Consider the following 18,768-nt stretch of genomic DNA (forward strand, 5'->3'; position numbering starts at 1 on the left):
AAATCAGTACTGTAAATTCTCTCATTTGTTTCAAATAGTTAGTGTCCTTTACACAAATCACACAGACAAATTCAACAGTGTTCTACAAATACAGTATTTTAAAACAACTGCCAAACATATAAATTAATGGTTTAAAGTCCAATTAAGAGGTACTGATGTCAGAGGTAGCTAGAATGAGATTTGAGGTCACTGACCTTGACCTTTGACCACCAAAATCTATTCCTGAGATATGATGTTCACAACAGTGGGATGGACAGACAACCTGAAAACATAATGCCTCCAGCCGTGGCTACTGCCAGCACAGAGGCATAAATATTTTCAAAAGTAAGAACCCCCTCCCCTTCTCTTCCTCCTTCTCCTCTTCCTCACCTTAATCATCTGCTTGCAGACTCTCATCAGCTGGTAGTCGAGCTCAGGGTCAGTCATCTCCACCTCCTGCAGCCGGAAGATTCGCTGGTGGCAGCGCTGACTGAGCTGCTTCTTCTGCTCCTTCAGACACTCAATCATCTGAGGAGGAGTGAGAGAAAGTGAGGAAATGGGGTGAGAGAAGGAGAAGAGGAGAGAAAAAGAAAAGGAAAATAAGTAGGAGGGAGGAGAGGAAAGAAGGAAGATGAAAGAAGTGGAGGATGGACAGGCCAGAGGAAAGAAAGAAAAGTGGAGGGAGAGGAAGAGGGGAAGAGAGAGGATGAGGAGAGAAGGAATATATCTGGACATCTTTCTTTCCTCCTGATGTACAGTATGTTCTAATGTTTCTTACCTGAGCATTCCCAAAGTTCACATTGGGGCAAAGTCGACTAATGTCAGACTTACAGGGATCATACAGCTCTGGTTCCAGCCGAATATCTTCGGACTGAGAGGAGGAAACAGGAGAATTTTAGGGAGATTTATTGTAATTTTTATTTTACAAAATGTTATCAAAACTGCCTGTCTGGCTGACACGTGAACACTGCCGTGCCTGACACAGCTAGAAACACGCTCCTATCGGGACACAATACGGTGAACGACTGCACTGTCAGAAACCTTGTCAAAGAGAAATGTGACTTCATTGAAGGCACTGCTGAATTATGACTCATACACCCAGGCAGGACTTCTTATAGGTATAAAGGCTAATGCCGTTGTGCACAACCACGCTTTAATTACAGTGACTAACCTAAGAAGAGACTATATAAATATAAAAGTAATATATAAATATGTGCACCAACTGTGAAAACATGAGTTCAGATAAGTGGAAATAAATCTGTGTGTGCGTGTGTGTTTTACCATCTCTAGCTCCTCCACGCGCAGCTGTTTACGACATTTCAGAGAAACCCGCTGGTCCCTGACATCCTGCAGTGTGTCATTCCTCACTGTGGTGCTCAGGCAGATGACAACATCCACTCTGTGAGGTGGTGGACAAGACTTTAATCAGCTCAACTGGATGCATAAAACACTAACTCACTTTCTCACAAGGTGTTGTGCAAAAAAAGTAAACAGGGCTTCAGATGTAAATTAAGTCTCCTGTTCCTGGATGTTTACATGGAAACTGAACTCACTTTTTCTTGATGTTTGGACACAACCGCAAAACATCCTCCTTACAGGCCATCTTGAACTTATAGGAGAACCGGAAGTCCTTCATTTGAATCTGAAAGTTAGGCACAGGGAGGGACAGAAAAACAGACATTATTAATCATTAAAAAAGCAGCTACAGAAAAACAGTGGCATCTGTTTCCTTAAATTTACAGTTTACTTTCTTCTGTCCTACTGTATATTGTAACTATTTATCACCAAGGGAATCACAGGTCTAGAGAAGATTAAAAACAGTCCACTGTTTCAAATGGTACTTTCACAGAAACAGAAGAAGATACAGTAAAACACCAATCCTCTGAATTTAGATTACAATAGAAAATGTATGGAAATGTTTCCAAACCATAAAATAATCACATGCACCGTAGCTCAACTTTACACTGAAATCTGTCCACAGGTTTTTAAGATAATCCTGCAAATGAACAAACAGCACCAAAGACCTTATTGGCAATGGAAACAAAAGGGTTAAGAGACACAGAACGTTCCCTTGGATCTGGCATCTGCCAAAGTGACAATGGAAACTGCTGTTAGTTTGATACCGACTTTTTAATCCATCAGAGAACCTACCAAAACTAAAAAACTAGTACAGAGAAAGACAAAGTGTACGGAGAGACAGAGAAACAGACGTTGTCATGATAACTGACCAGCTGGAAGTGTGTAACGCCGACTGAGCACTTGTCATTCATTTCTTTCTGGTGTTTATTCTGAACCAGACACTCCATCAGATCCCCTGTGTCGATCTGGTTATCAGCTACATCCTACAACACACACACACACACACACACACACACTTTGAACAATCCAAACTGTTATTTACATGCCATCCAAGGAAATATATTATAGGCAAGTCTTACAATCTAAAGCTATGCTTCAATCCACCTCATGGTCGGTGGCACCAGGGACATTACAAATCGCTGCTGGGGACCATAAATATACACTGGATTTATCATTTGGTCCACAAATGAGTTAAACATGACTGTAGAGTCAAAATCACTCTGACCCAATGTCAATGGTGACCTTCAAAACATACGAGTGACTTATTTATATATGATGGACTGTTAGTTTATCCACCTCCTTCGTACTATTTGTTTGTATACAGTTATATTCAAATGTTTTTGAGTCCTGTGTTCAGTGGTCTATCGCCCACTAAAATCTAAGGAAATTGTGAATGAATTTGGGGAGTTTCTGACAGAGCTTATGCCAAAATGTGACAGTCTCCTGATTTGCGGCGACTTTAACATCCACGTCCACTGCACGTCTGATCAGACTTCGATGCCCTGTTGGAATCCTTGGATCTCACCCAATTAGTAGCCTGTCCCACCCATCGACAAGGACACACGCTGTGTGTGTCAGGGACGTATCAGACTTGGTTATTTCTGACCATTTTTCTATCCGGTTTGAGGTCCGAGTGCCTCCAACTGCACTCAGGCCCACTGCCTTACGTCACGTCATCGCCGCCGGACCATTACTGGCCTTGTTCCAGCCTATTTGTCTGATCTTTTAACTATTCATACCCCAGTCAGAGCGCTGCGTTCCTCTGAGCATTTGTCTGGGTCAAAAAGTGGGGTGATTGTTCTTTTGCCATATATGCCCCCAAGCTGTGGAATACCCTGCCTCCTGAGCTTTGGTCTATAACTGAATGGTTTTTAAGTCTAAATTAAAGGCGCACCTATTCATTTAATTTATAGCACTGGCACTATACAGGTGCCTACAGGCTTTCTGATTTTATATTCTTTAATCTTATTCTGTTTGTACTTTGACTCATTTTTATTGTACAGGAGTTTTATAGTTGCTTATAGACCGTGGTTTTAAATTTGTGTAATTTTAACTTTTCCTTTTTGTTAGTTTGTGTCTTAACATGTTCTGCTTTTATGTTTTGTTGTGAAGCACTTTGAGCACCCTTGGGTGTTGTAAAGTGCTATATAAACAGATTATTATTATTATTTATCACTGGGCAAATGACATATTGTTGGTTTTGAAAATCAAAGTAAACACAAAGCCTGCGGGACACAGTTTTTAATTTCATAAACAGAATAAAAATAAGCAATAATTTCAGCATGTTCAAAGGTTGGAGCAATAAAATGTGCAATTTTCCCAGGTGTGCTCAAACGTATGCAGATAACTGTAACATATATAAAAGTTAGTGTACTGTATGTGTGTGCATGTACTCACATGGCAGTGGGTCTGGATGACAGGTTCACAGGCTCTAATGACCAGAGCGTCAATCTGGATGTCCTGCAGCCAACGGTGAAAAAGAAACGGACACAGAGTCGCAGGTGAGACATTTCATCAAATCAAAAACTACAATAAGCATAAATACTGTAGGTTTATACTGTAGGAATTATTTTAGCAACTGTAGGGATGTTTCACACCATACTAGCAGGTCATGGTGATCCTCATAAAGAAATACATTTAACGCCTGAGAGCCATACATGTGAGGCTTCTCCGGGGACAGTTTAATCTGGCTTCCAGCTAAAGTTAGTGTGATGACCAGCCTGTTCTCTTTTCTAGTTTTAAATTTTTTTCCTGGCCTCGAGTTTTGACCTCTGACTCCAGCTCTGTCAGGTTGCCCACGACATCCCTGCAAGCAGACACCAGGTCCTCCAAATGATCCTGCAGACACTCCAACTCCTGGACACACACACGCACTAGGTCACATGACAAGTATTCAGAAGGCTACAACATGCAAACCACATTGAGGTTCATGTAACTCTTTCAATATTTGACTACATGTCTAGTTTTGGACAAAAACCCAAGCAAAGGAAAACTGCAGCAGCGGGTATCAGCTGCCTGACTCACCTGTCCAGTGTCTGTCTTCTCACTGCACCACTTGCCCAGGTCGGACATGCAACGCTTCTGCAGCTCAGGGTCCAACTTCACATCAAGTGCCCTCTGGTGGAGAATCCTCTGAACCTCCACCTTACAGTCCCGAGATAGCTGCAAACATACACACAGTGGTGAAGGAAGTGTTCAGATCCTTCACATAAGTAAAAGACACTGAAAATGCCACTTAAGTAAAAGTATGAAAGTTTAATTAGGCAATAAAGTATCGATAATAAAAGTAGTCCATGTAGAACATTGTCCCCTGTGAGTGTTACACTGATACATTACATTGATTTAATGTTTAAGCTGCATCTTATTGCTGACTGGTTGAAGACGAGCTCATTTTTAAGTTTTATATCAGATCAGAGCTAATGATTTTTTTCATACTGATTATTTTCTTGATTAAACAACTGACTCTTTGGTTTGTAGGGATAAAAACAATTTGAGAATCACAGTTACCCCAAGCAACAAATTCAGACTGTTTTATTCAACCAATAGTCCAGAAAAACAGCAAATGATCACATTTAAAAAAACAGAACCATCCAAGCTAAAAAGTTAAAAGGGTGATTTCTGTTGCTACTGTGTTTATAAAAAGACAGTGACAACTGGACTCCAGATTATCCCGGCTTATCAGCATCCAACAGCCGCTGCCATCATCATAATCAATTCAACCCTTCACCGGGATCAGTACTGACTGATTTAGCTGGACCACCACCCGCTTACCTGTTCAGCTGGGTTTACCTGTTAAAGTTAAACACATCAGAGTTACACCTGCCAGTCGTGCTGACAGAGAGAGAGTGAAAGTATCCTATATACACACACCAGACCTGTACATGTGTAAAACTCAAACGGACCAGAACTTTAGCATTCACGAATTAAAAACATCAAAACCTCTCCCCTGGCATTACATTCAAAGGACAGAGTGTGATGCAGTATTAGAAGTCAGAGTGTGTGCTTCTGGTGTCACTGTACCCGGCGTCCCTGCTCCTCAGTACGGTAGGCGTGGCGATAGAGGCACGAGAAGACTGCGCCCGGCGGCATCAGCTCACTTGTCTCATTCCAGCCATGTGTGTGGCAGAGCCGGGAGGCGTCACCCTGACACTTCTTATATAGGATGGGGTCCAGTCTGGGTGACAGAAGAAGGAATAACTTCATTTGTAATACAGCGTAGCCATGAAACGTCTTGCCTCTGTTTTACAGCTCAGATTGCAAAGAGAAGCATTACAGCCATGTGAAAACAATGACAACTGAGATGATGGATTCAGGTTCATTGATTCCTGTCAGAGAGCAGGCTCACTTCCAGTCTCTGGATATGAAGTACTGCAGTTCCAGCAGACGGTGCTCACAGTCCTCCACCATTTTCTCTGTGTACAGATGCTCCATCAGGCACGACAGGATCCTACACATACACACCAGACAATAACAGGGCACATAAAATTAATTCATTATTTATCATTCACTCTTATAATATTAATGATCAAAACAATTTCTAAAGTGTTTACCTAATTAAATGTAAGGCTTTTTAGGTCTTTGTCAATACCACATAATCGCCATCTTACCAGTTGAAAAAGGACTGATGAATTACAGAGAGACAAATACCTCAAACAACGTCCCTTACTGTGGTCCTATATATGAGGAGTGTGGGGCCTTTTACTTGTCTACGCCCAGGGACATAATGTTTTATAATCCGTCCATGCTTGGACCCAGATAAGTGGCAGAAAGTTGATAGATGGTTAAAAAATAAATAAGTAAATAAAAAATTCTTAGTTTAAGTTTTTACTCGAATCAGCATGTGTGCAGCTGCTTCCTGACAGCCAAAAGTTATAACCCATGTTACGATCTACAGCACTCCAGAAGAAATATTTAGCATCTTTATAAAATAAATGTTAAGATTTTTTAAAACCTCCTAAGCTCCTTCTTAAACTCAATCTGAGACCTGCATATGCCTGAAAAATTATCAACTGATCATCATGTTGAGTTTATTTAACGCAAAGTGTGTGTGTGTGTGTGTAAAACAAGCGTACATGGGGTCTCCAGTGCGGATGTGTTTGCAGGCGGTCTGGATGACGGACTCGCAGGCCTCGTTGAGAGCTCGGTCGATCCGGTAGTCGGCTCCAGGGTCGGCAGATTGGACAAGAGTCTGCAGCTGCAGTGGAAACAAATTAAGGAAAACATCAACTGTCAGTGACTGGATTTTATTTATATTTCAACTTTTTATTTCTTGATAACCTATTAATAAATAAAGTCTCCACCAGCTGTGCCCAGCAACCGAAAGCTGGACCACTCAAGGAACTAAGGGGAGTGGTTTTAGAAGGTGACTTACTGCCCCTTGAATTCCCTTTGAATATAACAATTTATTGTACAGACAGAAACTAAACTTGATTCTGCAACTGTAAGGACTACTTCTCTGCTCACATTTATTCAGAAAACCATTTTAATGTGAATTAAAGAGAAAGTGAATTTTAGAGGAAAACACCAGACACAAAGGACAAAGGAAGAAACAAAAAAGCAGAAACCAAGAAAATACTGTGCTGGATTTCCAAGGCTGACGTATAGCAAAGCCACAGCAAAGCACAGAGACGGCTCCAGCCACGGTCCCACCTCTCAGCTTTGTGTATCTCAGTGAATGTTGTGCTGTGGTCTTACGGCGCTCTGGCAGACGCTGTCAATTGCAGTGCTGCGCTCGCCGCGTCCGATTCGCATCAGGCAGTGCAGTGTGCGGCCTTTGCGATGCAGTCCGGAGCAGTGAGCCTCAATCTCGGCCCGGCAGTGCAGCACAATCTCTGGACTCAGAGAGAAATCCTCCATCAGCATCCGCCGGTAGTCCAGCATCTCCCCCTGACACTCTCCACTGACCGGACGACCTGCACAGCACAGAATCAAATATTATTACTGACACAATTAGGCCTGAATGATGCAAAGGAGGAGCACATTGTAACTGCACATCCTTTGTTTCATTTACAGTGGGTACGGAAAGTATTCAGACCCCCTTGAGTTTTTCTTTTTTAATAAATCTGCAAAAATGTCAAACATTCTGTGTTTTTCTGTCAATATGGGGTGCTGTGTGTACATTAATGAGGAAAAAATGAACCTAAATGCTTTTAGCATATGGCTGCAATATAACAAAGAGTGAAAAATTTAAGGGGGTCTGAATACTTTCCGTACCCACTGTTTATCAATCTTACTGACATTATAAAACAGAAATATTTTTGATATTATGCTTTAATAATGGGGAGAATATGCAGAATATCCATAACATGCCCACATCAGAAACAACACACCCATTTTGGCGGTGTGTGCCAGTACAAACAGGAGAACACCGTGCAGTGTGACTGGTTATTACTAGAGGTTTACCACCGTGGTGCTCTGCTGCCATCAGGGGGCACAACTTTCAACATAATGCATGGTCAGATTTTTTAAATTAATACTGATAAAAATGTCTGCATTGCCCAGCTTAGTCCAAGCCTTTTCCATAAAAACCTGTGCTTAATGATTGACAAGACAGAGTTAATTAGAAAAACAGAAGTGTCAATCACACCTCGCCCCTCCGCCACTCACCACGGTGCACGGCGGCCTCCAGGCACAGCAGCAGGTACGACAGTCGGGCCTCACGGGCTCGAGGCAGGTTGGTGTCCAGGCTGCAGCGCTGTTTTCTCAGGTCCAGCTTACAGGCCTTAGCCAGAGAGTAACTGACTCTGTAGTCCTGAGAAATCAGCTTCTGACGGGTGGTGAGAGCATCACGGCACTGTGGAGGTGAGGGCGAGGAGAAAGTGGTGAGCATTAGTCACTGAACAGGTTCACTTCAGTGCGAACCAAAGACTGTAAATTCATGGGTCAGTGAGAATTCTTCTAGCTTTGCCCCAGGGGTGAGATGTTTTTTTTGGCCATACCTTTTCTGACATTGCCTCTTCAAACTTGTGATTGAACAGACACTTGTAGACTTTGCCTTCTCCTGCTGGAGTCTGCAGAGGGGAGGCAATAAAGGGACAGGCACTGAGATTATGATTAGATTATAAAGCACCATACCGATGGTTGTACATGACATGATGAGGAGGTGATGCATCTGGTCCCATTGTTTGCGACTCAGTAGCCCAGTGAAAATATTTTAATGAAACCTGGTGGCCAAAGTGAAAAGTTCTCGTGCCACGACAGGAGTTTTTATAAAAATGTTTTAGTTGTTCTTGGGGAACGTTGAACTTCTTTTTCTCTCAACTAATGCACAGTTCACTGAAAAATACGTCAAGAAACCAAGATGCCAATGAATGGCACTGATTTTGAACCAGAATAACATATAATTTCCATGTGAAGTGAGTGTAGAAACTTGTCCATGTTGTTTTCTGCCAGTATAAAATCCTGAAGAAACCAGCTGAGTCTCCTTACGTTCTGGCAGAATCTCTCTCTGTCCTCTCGGCATGAGAAGTAAAGGTGTCGGTCGAGGTGGAAGTCGTCTGATGACAGCTCTGCCACACGCAGAATTGCCCTCCTACACTCCTCTTTGATTGGACGAACATGACCCTGCTGCTCCGCCTCCCTCACCAGGGCCTTCTCCAGACAGGCGATCACTTCACCCTGGGAATGGATGTCCTGGCAAAGCACGGTGGATAAAACGAAATAAAAGGAAGAGAATGAGTGTGAGGAGAGACAGGGAAGACAATGTTCACAAGGCATGGATGGATTATGAAAAAAATGGGGTCCTGGGCAGAGACAGGTGAAAAGCTCCTCACCGACTGAAAGAGACGTTAAATGACTACAAAATATGGCTTCATCCATTGTAGTCATTTAACATCTCTTTTACACCATTCTTCATCTCTTTATGGTCATTTTTTGGTCTTTTTTATAGCCATTTTGTGGTCATTTGTTGTGTTTTTTTTTATCTGCCCACCAAGTACTACTGTCTCTGGAGCTTTCATTATGCTGTTTGTCCAAATGAGATGCAGTTGAATGCTCCAGAAAAAGCCATTAAGTGAACCTTGCTATATTTTTCATATGCAAAAATGTTTTGTTATGTAATTAACTAAACTAAACGGAGTAGTTTCACTCACTTTAATTGCATTTTGTAAACATACATTACTTGTTTCTCTTTTTAAAACTTTTCTGTACTAGTCTTCCAAATAAAAATAATAAATCTTCTGCTGAATTTTGCCCTTTTGTTCTGTTAATTGTAACCCAGAGTGTTATACACACACACACACCTTACCTTGTGTCCTACATTGATGCTGCCGCAGTGCAGATTGTTGATGTCCTCTTTACATTTGTCCATGAAGCCACAGATCAGTCTGAAGTCACTGAAGATTATAGTGGTCATCTTCGTGATGTACTGGTTACACTGGTACTCGCTGATGTTACCACGGTGATCCACAAGGCAGGACACCAGGTAGCCCCTCCCTCGCTCTTCTTCATTACACTCCTTTATCTGAAGATATTGAACATGTGACAGGTCAAAGTACAGCAGAGGACAGGCTGTACTTAATGGAAGTAGAAAAACCTAAAATACTCTACAAATACAAAGTTAAACTGTCCTGGTGATGATTTGGCGGATGGGAAACAAGAAGATGGGGGGGGGTCACCTGCAATAAATGTCCATAGCCAGACAAACTGGATGTGTAGACATGCATGGCACCTGCCGAAATCACTCGGCTATTGAGGCGCCATGAATAGTGTTTTGAAATGCGTCCACACTTTACTTTCAGTGCCTTATTGCTGCACAGCAGTGTGCATTTCAGCAAAACAATGGTCTGTGTATCTGTTATACTATTATATAACCACTCATAGGGCTGGACACACTGCAGTGAATGGGAAGATGTGTCCAAACCTTTGGGTGGTACTGTAATTAGATCAGATTTATTATTCATGCATTAAAGAACAGGTTCAGGATTATTCAGGTTGGTCTTACTGATGTTGACATACTGTATGTACTGTATGTGAGAGTAGGTCTTAGCTGCTGTACAGCTGAAGCCAGAAGTTCACATAGACCTTAGCCAAATACATTTAAGCTCCTGACATTTAATCCTATAAACATTCCTTGTCTTATGTCAGTTAGGATCACTACTTTATTTTAACAATATGAAATATCAGTATAATAGTAGAGAGAAAGATTTATTTCAGCTTTTATTTCTCTCATCACATTTCCAGCGGGTAAGAAGTTCACATACACTTGATCAGTATTTGGTAGCTTTGCCTTTAAATTGTTTAACTTGGGTCAAACATTTTAGGATGTCTTCCACAGGCTTCTTCCAATAAGTTGCTGGAATTTTAGAACTTTCCATCAGACTGGTGGAACTGAGTCAGGTTTGTAGGCCTCCTTGCTCGCACACGCTTTTTCAGTTCTGCACAAAAATTGTTCCATTGGATTGAGGTCAGGCCTTTGTGACAGCTGCTCCAATTCCTTGACTTTGTTGTCCTTAAGCCAATTCAATTTTTGTTTTATTCAATCAGGACATTTCTCCAAAAGGAAGATCGTTGTCCCCATGTGCAGCTGCAAACTGTAGTCTGCCTTTTTTAATGGAGCTCTTGGAGCAGTGGCTGTTTCCTCACTGAGCATCCTTTCAGGTTATGTCGATAGAGGACTCATTTTACTGTGGATACAGATACTTTGGTACCTGTTTCCTCTGGTGTCCTTACAAGGTCCTTTGCTGTTGCTCTGGGATACTTTTTAGACCAAAGTACGTTCATCTCTAGGAGACAGAACGCATCTCCTTCCTGAGCAGTGTGACGGCTGCATTGTCCTGTGGTGTTTATGCTTGTGTAGTATTGTTTGAACAGATGACCATGGTACCTTCAGGCATTTGAAAATTGCTCCCAAGGATGAAACCAGTCTTCTGAAAGTTCACTATTTTTTTTCTGTTGTCTTGGCTGATGTCTTTTGGTTTTCCCATGATGTCAAACAAAGAGGTACTGAGTTTGAAGGTAGGCCTTAAAATACATCAACAGCTGCACCTCCTATTGACTCAAATGATGTCAATTAGCCAATCAGAAGCTTCTAAAGCCATGACACCATTTTCTGGAATTTTCCAAGCTGTTTAGAGGCACAGTCGACTGAGTGGATGTAAACTTCTGACCCACTGGAATTGTGATATAGTGAAATAATCCATCTGTAAACAGCTGTTGGAAAAATTACTTGTGTCATGCATAAAGTAACGTCCTAAAAAAATCAGTTTTAATGAGTTCAATCTACAGTAAGTGTATGTAAACATCTGACTTCAACTGTATACACAGCCCCTGCTCTGCAGAGGGATGTAGGTGTAGGTTTGTTAACTGTTCTTTACTTCTCAAGTTGTCCTCTGAGTTTGTACTTTGAAGACTTGATAACTGGAGAATTATTTTAGTGGAGCAAACGATCTTTTCTCTATTATATTGATACATTATTTAATATTTACATGTTATGCACTATAACAAAGTGAAAGCAGTAAATACATCAGTACTGTAATTTATTAAGCCAGTCCTGTCCTGTAAAAACACACTGCTGCTAGTCCATACACTGTATAACTGTCAACTAGTGTAAGTCAAAGTGTATAGTGTAACTCAGCACTGAAACTACCATTTTATTTATTTTCCCCATAAGTGATGAAGTGCATCATGATGACAGTGCCATGTAAACTGACAGAAGCTTGAGCTATAAGTCTCCTGTAGTGCAGACTGACCTCAGCAATGGTGCTCTTGCAGACCTCGATGGCCACGGACTCAAACTTTGGATCCGTAGTCAGATTGAGTTTGTAGTTCCACAGGAGCTGAGAGAGAGAGAGAAACATTACATTTACCTACATTAATACAACAGAGACATGCAGATTTTTTAATGATTACAAACAAAACTTATTTGCTAACCATTAAAGCTTAAACTGACGCTCCTCAGAATTAAACAGAGGCAATCCCATTAACTTGAACAAAAAGAGAAGCTGTTTATGAATCTGTCACTTTGCCACAGTTTTAGCAATATTTTGCAGGCATTCCAAACATCTGTCAGAAAAGTGCAGCCACTGTGAACCTCTGAGCTTTAATACTGGTTTGTACAGGTAGATGTAATGTAAAGGTGTTCTCTATATCTATGGGTGAGGCATTGAACATCAATGATTTATCAGTAACCATCGCCGAGTACTAACACCCCTTTCACATTTACAGCAACTGGAAAACACAGGGTGCATGAGAAAAGTGCATCCACCGTGACAATTTAGCCTGAAACATATTCCAATTAGTGTTAAGGTAAGTTGAAAACGTTTTAATGGAGATAATGTGAATTAAATGTAATTAGGTTTGGGAGCAGGACCTGACCTGAACTACTCACACTATTTAAACCCCCTGAACCATCACACTTCCACTGTTCGCTACCCACCCAAGTTCTCCCACCCTTCTTTTCATCCTAATCTCTTTTGTCTTATTCTTGCTGGGGGTCTGCCGGGGCCCGAGAGCAGCGCAGACCTCTAAAGCCTTGGTCAAAACTGAAAGTACATAAGTATGTCATATGTGCTTAGTGAGGGCATGTCTGTGCTAATGAAAAGAAAAGTCTGCACAACAAACTGACGCTGAGGAGTTTGAAAAATGTGGGCATTGATCAAGGAAAGAGGTTCTATAAAAAGATGGTTTTGATTAGCACTACAAAAATGATATATTCCTGCTTTTTTGGACCTTGATCCTTGCCAGGAACTACAAATCAGCACACTGAAGCCTGCCCTGCTTCAATTTTGATTGAATTCTTTTAAATAAATAAATAATCTGGCAAGTCTGGCAGTTCATAGCACTGGAATGATGTTCTTAAGGGTCACGGATGACGCATTCTGTCTGGGTGTTGCTACACCCGTCTGCAGCACCTGACACAATCAAACACGGCATATTGACAAATAGACAGAGACACTAGCTTGGAACAACGTTAACCTGGTTTTCATCAAACAGTAGCTGGAGAATCGGCACTTCTGTTTGTCCACAAATAGACGTGTTTCTTCCTTATCTCTCTTTACAATCTTGCAATTTTCCAAATACAAATATTATTCCGTTTTACAGGAGCACGATGCTGAGTGGGCCCCGAGAGTGTATGTGTGTTGGGGGGGTAGAGCAGCCGTCTTGTTAGGGTGATTTCCATTTTTAGATAGAAACCAATATAATTTTAGTCTTTTCTGTTTAATATAAAAGAAGACACCTCACAGTCTCCCAACCGGAAGGTTAAAGGTTCGAATCTCGATGCCTGCAGTCCACATGTCGAAGTGTCCTTGGGCAAGACACTGAACCCTCCAAGTTGCCCGCGATGGCGGTGCATGCACAGCGGCTCTCAGCCCTCGGCTCCAAATATAATTTCGTTGTACGTTTCACAATGTTACAATGACAATAAAATAAAGCTTCTTCTTCTTCTTCTTCTTCATCACTGACTCAATACTGATTATGCCAATTGCCTCACAGCTTGCCTGTGTAAAGACGTTTCCAAAATCCTATTTTGTGTTTGAATTCTTCCTGTTCTGTCTGTCCTTTTATTTATGTGTTTATTTTTACCTGCCAGCGAGGCTCCAGGTGCAGCAGCCACAGATAACAGATACTGACAGTCAGACTGTCCCGAAAATAACGGCAAGACAAAACGAGGAGAACTGTGTGTGTGTGTGTGTGTGTGAGAGAGAGAGAGAGAGAGAGAGAGTGCAGCCAGAGCTTTCCAGTGCTGCAATAAAGACAGGCCAAGTGGTCCATTAACCTTGTGGCATTTCATAAACCTGTCCGCTGTTAATCGCTGTGAACTCTGAACACTAAAGGTTTATCACCCGCAGGACATCTGAGGACGAGCCTTAAAGCAGAGAAATGCCAGACTGAACATCAGAGGGTGGAGACAGTACAAATTTTTTTTACATTATGAGCTGAGGATCCTTCAAAGCTCTGTTACTATTCAGACTGCAGAGAGAAACAGGTGAAGGTAGTTTATTTAGAGATTATTAATGCTAAATAAAGAATACATTACTTCCATTTATTCAGCAGAAGTGTGGATGGTGAACTGTCTATGTATGAGCATTTTATTTGAAATTCTAGTCAAGTTTCAAAGATTTCACACATGTAATCTTAACTGAAGGGAAACAATACTGCAAGTATTATCAATCATATTTCGATTTGATGGAAAGCTGCAAGCACAAATAACAGAGTTCAACAGTTTAGCTCAGTACAAGAATTATACACCGTTCATTAAACGTGTAAATAAGTACAAGTTCTACAATATATGACATATTAGTATCCATTATGGAAAAAGCTGCCTAAAATAGCATATTTAAGGAGAACTGGGGTCCGAGAGGTTAAAAATCCTCCACATCACAGACACTCAGGCGACGGGTCATTATGGGCAACCGGGGCAAAGCACAGTTTTAGTTCTGCTGAGTAACCTGGAAATGATGATGATTCTGGATTAATGCATTACTTAAAATACTTGGTTGCTGTTCAGTGGGGGGGTAATTTAACAGTTTTAAAATTACGTTCTTAATTGCGCTTCACTTAAGAGGCCTTTACCAACACGCATGCTCAGAGTCTTTTATAATGGATCCAGGTGACGAGTGGGGCTGACTAACTGTTGCTGCCTGCCTGACACTGATGGGAACGTCATTAGTTCTGCGTGTATCTGCTCATTAACCAAAGTGCTGGAAAATCAATGGCACTACAAGAAAAGAGGTTTTACAAAGCTTTTAGAATTCATCCAGAGTAGGGAGGACATGACTGTGTGTATACATGTACTGTATGTGTGTGTTTTGGACGGAAGACTTACATGGTTACAGTCCGGAGCAATCTCAGTTTCCTGCAGAAAGACAGACAGAGAAAGAAGTCAAAGGCCATTTTCCTCAGTGAATTCAGACATGTGTGAACAAACAGCTAAAAAGCTGAAAGAGGGAGCTTGATTAGATTCCACATCAGTGGATGGAAAAGCTGGAGATGGGCTTCTCAGACCAGCACACACCTCAGACAGTTAAACCCCACTTAAACAGGTATAAGTGGGGTTTATCCATTCATCTATTATCTACAGTAAACAGACCGTCTCACAAAGGGTCGTGGAGGGGCTGACAGAGGCAGGGACCCTGGGCAGATTGCCAGTCTATCACACAGCTGACACATACAGACAGACAACCACACACCATCCCATTCACACTAACTTAGAGTCACTCAAAATAACTGTTATGTCTCAAGGAGGAAGCCAGAGTACCAGGAGGAAACCTACAGAGGCACAGGGAGAACATGCAAACTCCATACAGAAAGGCCCCGGTCGGCCACAAGGTCTGAGCCCAGAGCCTTCTTGCTGTGAGGCGACAGCGCTAACCACTGCACCACACTTTGGAAAACATATTTAGTTGCTCTCTTTCCGACTCTCACAGGAGTGCATTAACACAGATGTGGGCAAACAACAACAATAAATATTTGAATAGAGATGAAATAATAGGAAACTGGATGCAACCAACATTCAGCAGCGAGAACATTTAGTAGGCTACCACAGAGAAGTGCAGACAGTGACTGTAAATCAAATCAATGTCAGATTTATTCTAGTTTTTTTGTTTGCACCCCTGATAAACATAAAAAAGAAAAAATGGTGTAACAACAACCCAACAGGAGACGTTTGCAACAAAACACGTGAAAGCTCTTCATGTCAGCTTTGTTCTGCCCATGAACGGAGACAAAAAATGTTCTACCTTGACACTAAATGTTTCAGAGACAAAGAAGCAATTATAATGAGGAACGTTATGAGAAGATAAAACGTTGATTGATTGATTTTAGTCAAAATGATTAACTGAGTAACTTAATAATGATAATTTGATAATGAAAATAATCATTAGCTAGAGCCCTAGAACCTGTTCTTCATCCTGCGGTCCCAGATCTGTGGGCTCTTCAAAAAGTTTAGTAGGATGTGTTGTCATGGCAATATGTCCATCATTTCAAATCTGCTCAGCAGCAGGTTTGTTCTCAGGCTTGTTTAAGGTAAAGAAGGTGACCTCTCAAATTTAAACAGGGTCAGAATAAGAAATCCACCCATTTATAGATGCTCCATTTTTACACAAGCACCCCACTGACATCGGAGCAAATATAAGATCATGATGCTCATTTGGTCTTGATCTGATTAGCAATTTATGAAGAACAGGTCCCTAATCTGATGTCATCAAGAGTAAGTTTACTTTTTAGTTAGTTCAGTCCTGTTTTATCTTGAAAATAACCTGTCAACAAATATTCTTCAGCATAATTTTAAATTCATGTCATGAACGTCGTGGGGGTTCTGGCCCTGAGGTTGGGGAACTGCTCTCATAAACGATAATAATCTGACTGAAATAAACAGTGACTGAACAAAGTGACATCCAGCTGTAGCCATGAAGTACAAAGAATCACTGTCAAATAAGAGGAGTTGCACTCCACAAAAACAAAAATGTTGACAACAACACCGTAACAGAGCTGCACTGACAGTCAGCAGTCTGTGGGGCAGACAGTCAGTGCGGAGTCAGTGAGTGAAGTGACAGACTGACCACAACTGAGCGTCTGATCATGACCATAGGCCCCTTTGTGCCAAGGCAAAGCGACTTCCTGTCTGGCAGCTTGTAATGGCCGTGCTGTTTTGTCAAGTGTTGAATTTCAGGACTTAGCCCACCACAAATGAAATTCTCAAACACTGTAATGTAACCACAAGCTGCTTTATGGCCAGTGCTGCCAGACTGTGAGTCTGTGTGTGTGTGTGTGTGTCAGAAGGATGTCTTTTTCTGTAGAAAAGGCAGATTTATGAGAGGCATTTACCTCTTCAGGAGGCCACAGCTGTTACAGCGTGGAAGCGATGTGATTATCTCAGTTTAGAGGGCATCACTCAGGACCAGCGGTGGAGGAGACTGTGTGTGTGGGTGTGTGCGTGTCTGACATTAGCATGGTGGATAATGGAAGCTGACATCAACATGGTGCTGGGGTAGCAGATTAACAAAAAAACAAAAAACACTGGACCAAACATAATGTAGAAACTCTGAGGAATAGGGGTTTTTCTAGTTCTCTCCAGACACAGAGCTCCATCCTTTTAACATATGCACTGGTAACCCTTTTCTTTAACCCCCAGATACAGCAATACATACATTAAAACAACAGCGCCAGCACACAGCTGCATCAGTGTGATATAAAGACATTAAGAATTGTGAATAAGATGTATACTGAGCAGTTTTGCAGTTGATAAATAAACTTGTCAAGTGCTGTCTCATGGACAAAATATGTAACAGAGACAGTCTCTCATCAGCATATTGTACTGTATTTATGTCATACGGTTCCTGGCTACTTATTAACAGACGCCAACAGCAACACCAAACTGTTTTAAGGCAGTGCTGATTTAACTGTAGTTAGAGACTGTGTAGAGACTGTAGTTTCTCGTTTTGCTGAACTACATTGTGTTGCACTGATAAATCAGGATATCCATCTGGCTGGACATAAACTAAACTCCAAAACTGCACAACCCAAATAGCTGCCAATTAATTTCCTGTCAGTCAACTAATCAATCAGTTCCAGTTAGTACATGCACTCCTGTCTGCCTGTCTAATGAGCAGCAGTTTGCACACACTGCTATGAAGCCTATTTGACTGAGAAAAAAAACATTCCTCATATTCACCTCCAAAATAACAGTCTAAAATTAAACTTTGCATGTAGGAGGCAAATCTGGAAACAGACTGTTATACGGGTGGAAAATATCTGGATTTTGATCACAAAGAAATACAACAAAAGCAGGCAGCATCTGTGGTCAGACTTCACCCTGTCAGTCACCGGACACCCGGGATGACTGCACTCACTTCGCACCTTATTCAGTCTGAAAATGAGGTTCCTGAGCACAATGCATAGGTGGCAGTGAGCAGCTGTAGGCTTGTTGTGCAGAAGACAGGGGTAAAGTTCATACCTAAATCTGATATGTAATACTCCACACTTCCAGGAATTCTCCAGACCTGCAGATGATTATTATTCAGTTATTCTATAGCTTAATTGTGGGCGGGTGCCACTAACAAGCTACTCCGTCATTTAATAGTTAACAGAATAATGTATTGTGCTGTGAAAGTTGGGTTTTTTTTTTTTTGTAGTTTCTCGGGAGTCATACAGGTATGATATCTGGAGGAAAGCACAAATATCTGATGCCCTTACATGACTCTGGTGCGTGTCTGTGACTGTAAATGTGTGTGGCTGCTCGTAGCTGGACACTGATGCAGGTGTGGATATTCACCTATGCACCAGTGTCGTGCTGACAGCCGGTGTGGACCTAAACCATCGGGGCGACACACCCAGCAGATGCCCAGCACCTCTCGGGATCCGAGTGAACTCTGCTAGCTCTGCCGGCGGCCACTTACCTCCCTGCGATCCTGCAGGCACTCCAGCACGGCCAGGTTGTTGGTCCAGGTGTGTTTGGGGCAGAGGCGGGTCAGATCCTCCCGGCAGGCCTCC

General features: G+C 41.8%; 1 protein-coding gene across 1 annotated transcript in view; it reads right to left on the reverse strand.

Moving 5' to 3' along the window:
• glg1a (golgi glycoprotein 1a) overlaps positions 1–18,768 on the reverse strand; it is a 26,623-nt gene that overhangs the window by 7,633 nt on the left and 222 nt on the right. The window contains exons 2-20 of the mRNA XM_020625165.1: positions 18,675–18,764; positions 15,104–15,133; positions 12,027–12,113; positions 9,584–9,799; positions 8,767–8,970; positions 8,277–8,348; positions 7,945–8,131; positions 7,033–7,250; positions 6,411–6,532; positions 5,684–5,785; positions 5,359–5,512; positions 4,363–4,500; positions 4,108–4,194; positions 3,736–3,798; positions 2,208–2,321; positions 1,533–1,621; positions 1,261–1,378; positions 758–850; positions 370–507 (exon numbers count right to left, since the gene is read on the reverse strand). Coding sequence (XP_020480821.1) covers positions 370–507; positions 758–850; positions 1,261–1,378; positions 1,533–1,621; positions 2,208–2,321; positions 3,736–3,798; positions 4,108–4,194; positions 4,363–4,500; positions 5,359–5,512; positions 5,684–5,785; positions 6,411–6,532; positions 7,033–7,250; positions 7,945–8,131; positions 8,277–8,348; positions 8,767–8,970; positions 9,584–9,799; positions 12,027–12,113; positions 15,104–15,133; positions 18,675–18,764 — 2,322 coding nt within the window. The remainder of the gene's footprint in view (positions 1–369; positions 508–757; positions 851–1,260; positions 1,379–1,532; positions 1,622–2,207; positions 2,322–3,735; positions 3,799–4,107; positions 4,195–4,362; positions 4,501–5,358; positions 5,513–5,683; positions 5,786–6,410; positions 6,533–7,032; positions 7,251–7,944; positions 8,132–8,276; positions 8,349–8,766; positions 8,971–9,583; positions 9,800–12,026; positions 12,114–15,103; positions 15,134–18,674; positions 18,765–18,768) is intronic.

This window comes from Monopterus albus, unplaced genomic scaffold (assembly GCF_001952655.1).
Source record: "Monopterus albus unplaced genomic scaffold, M_albus_1.0 scaffold348.1, whole genome shotgun sequence".
Classification (NCBI taxonomy): Eukaryota; Metazoa; Chordata; class Actinopteri; order Synbranchiformes; family Synbranchidae; genus Monopterus; species Monopterus albus.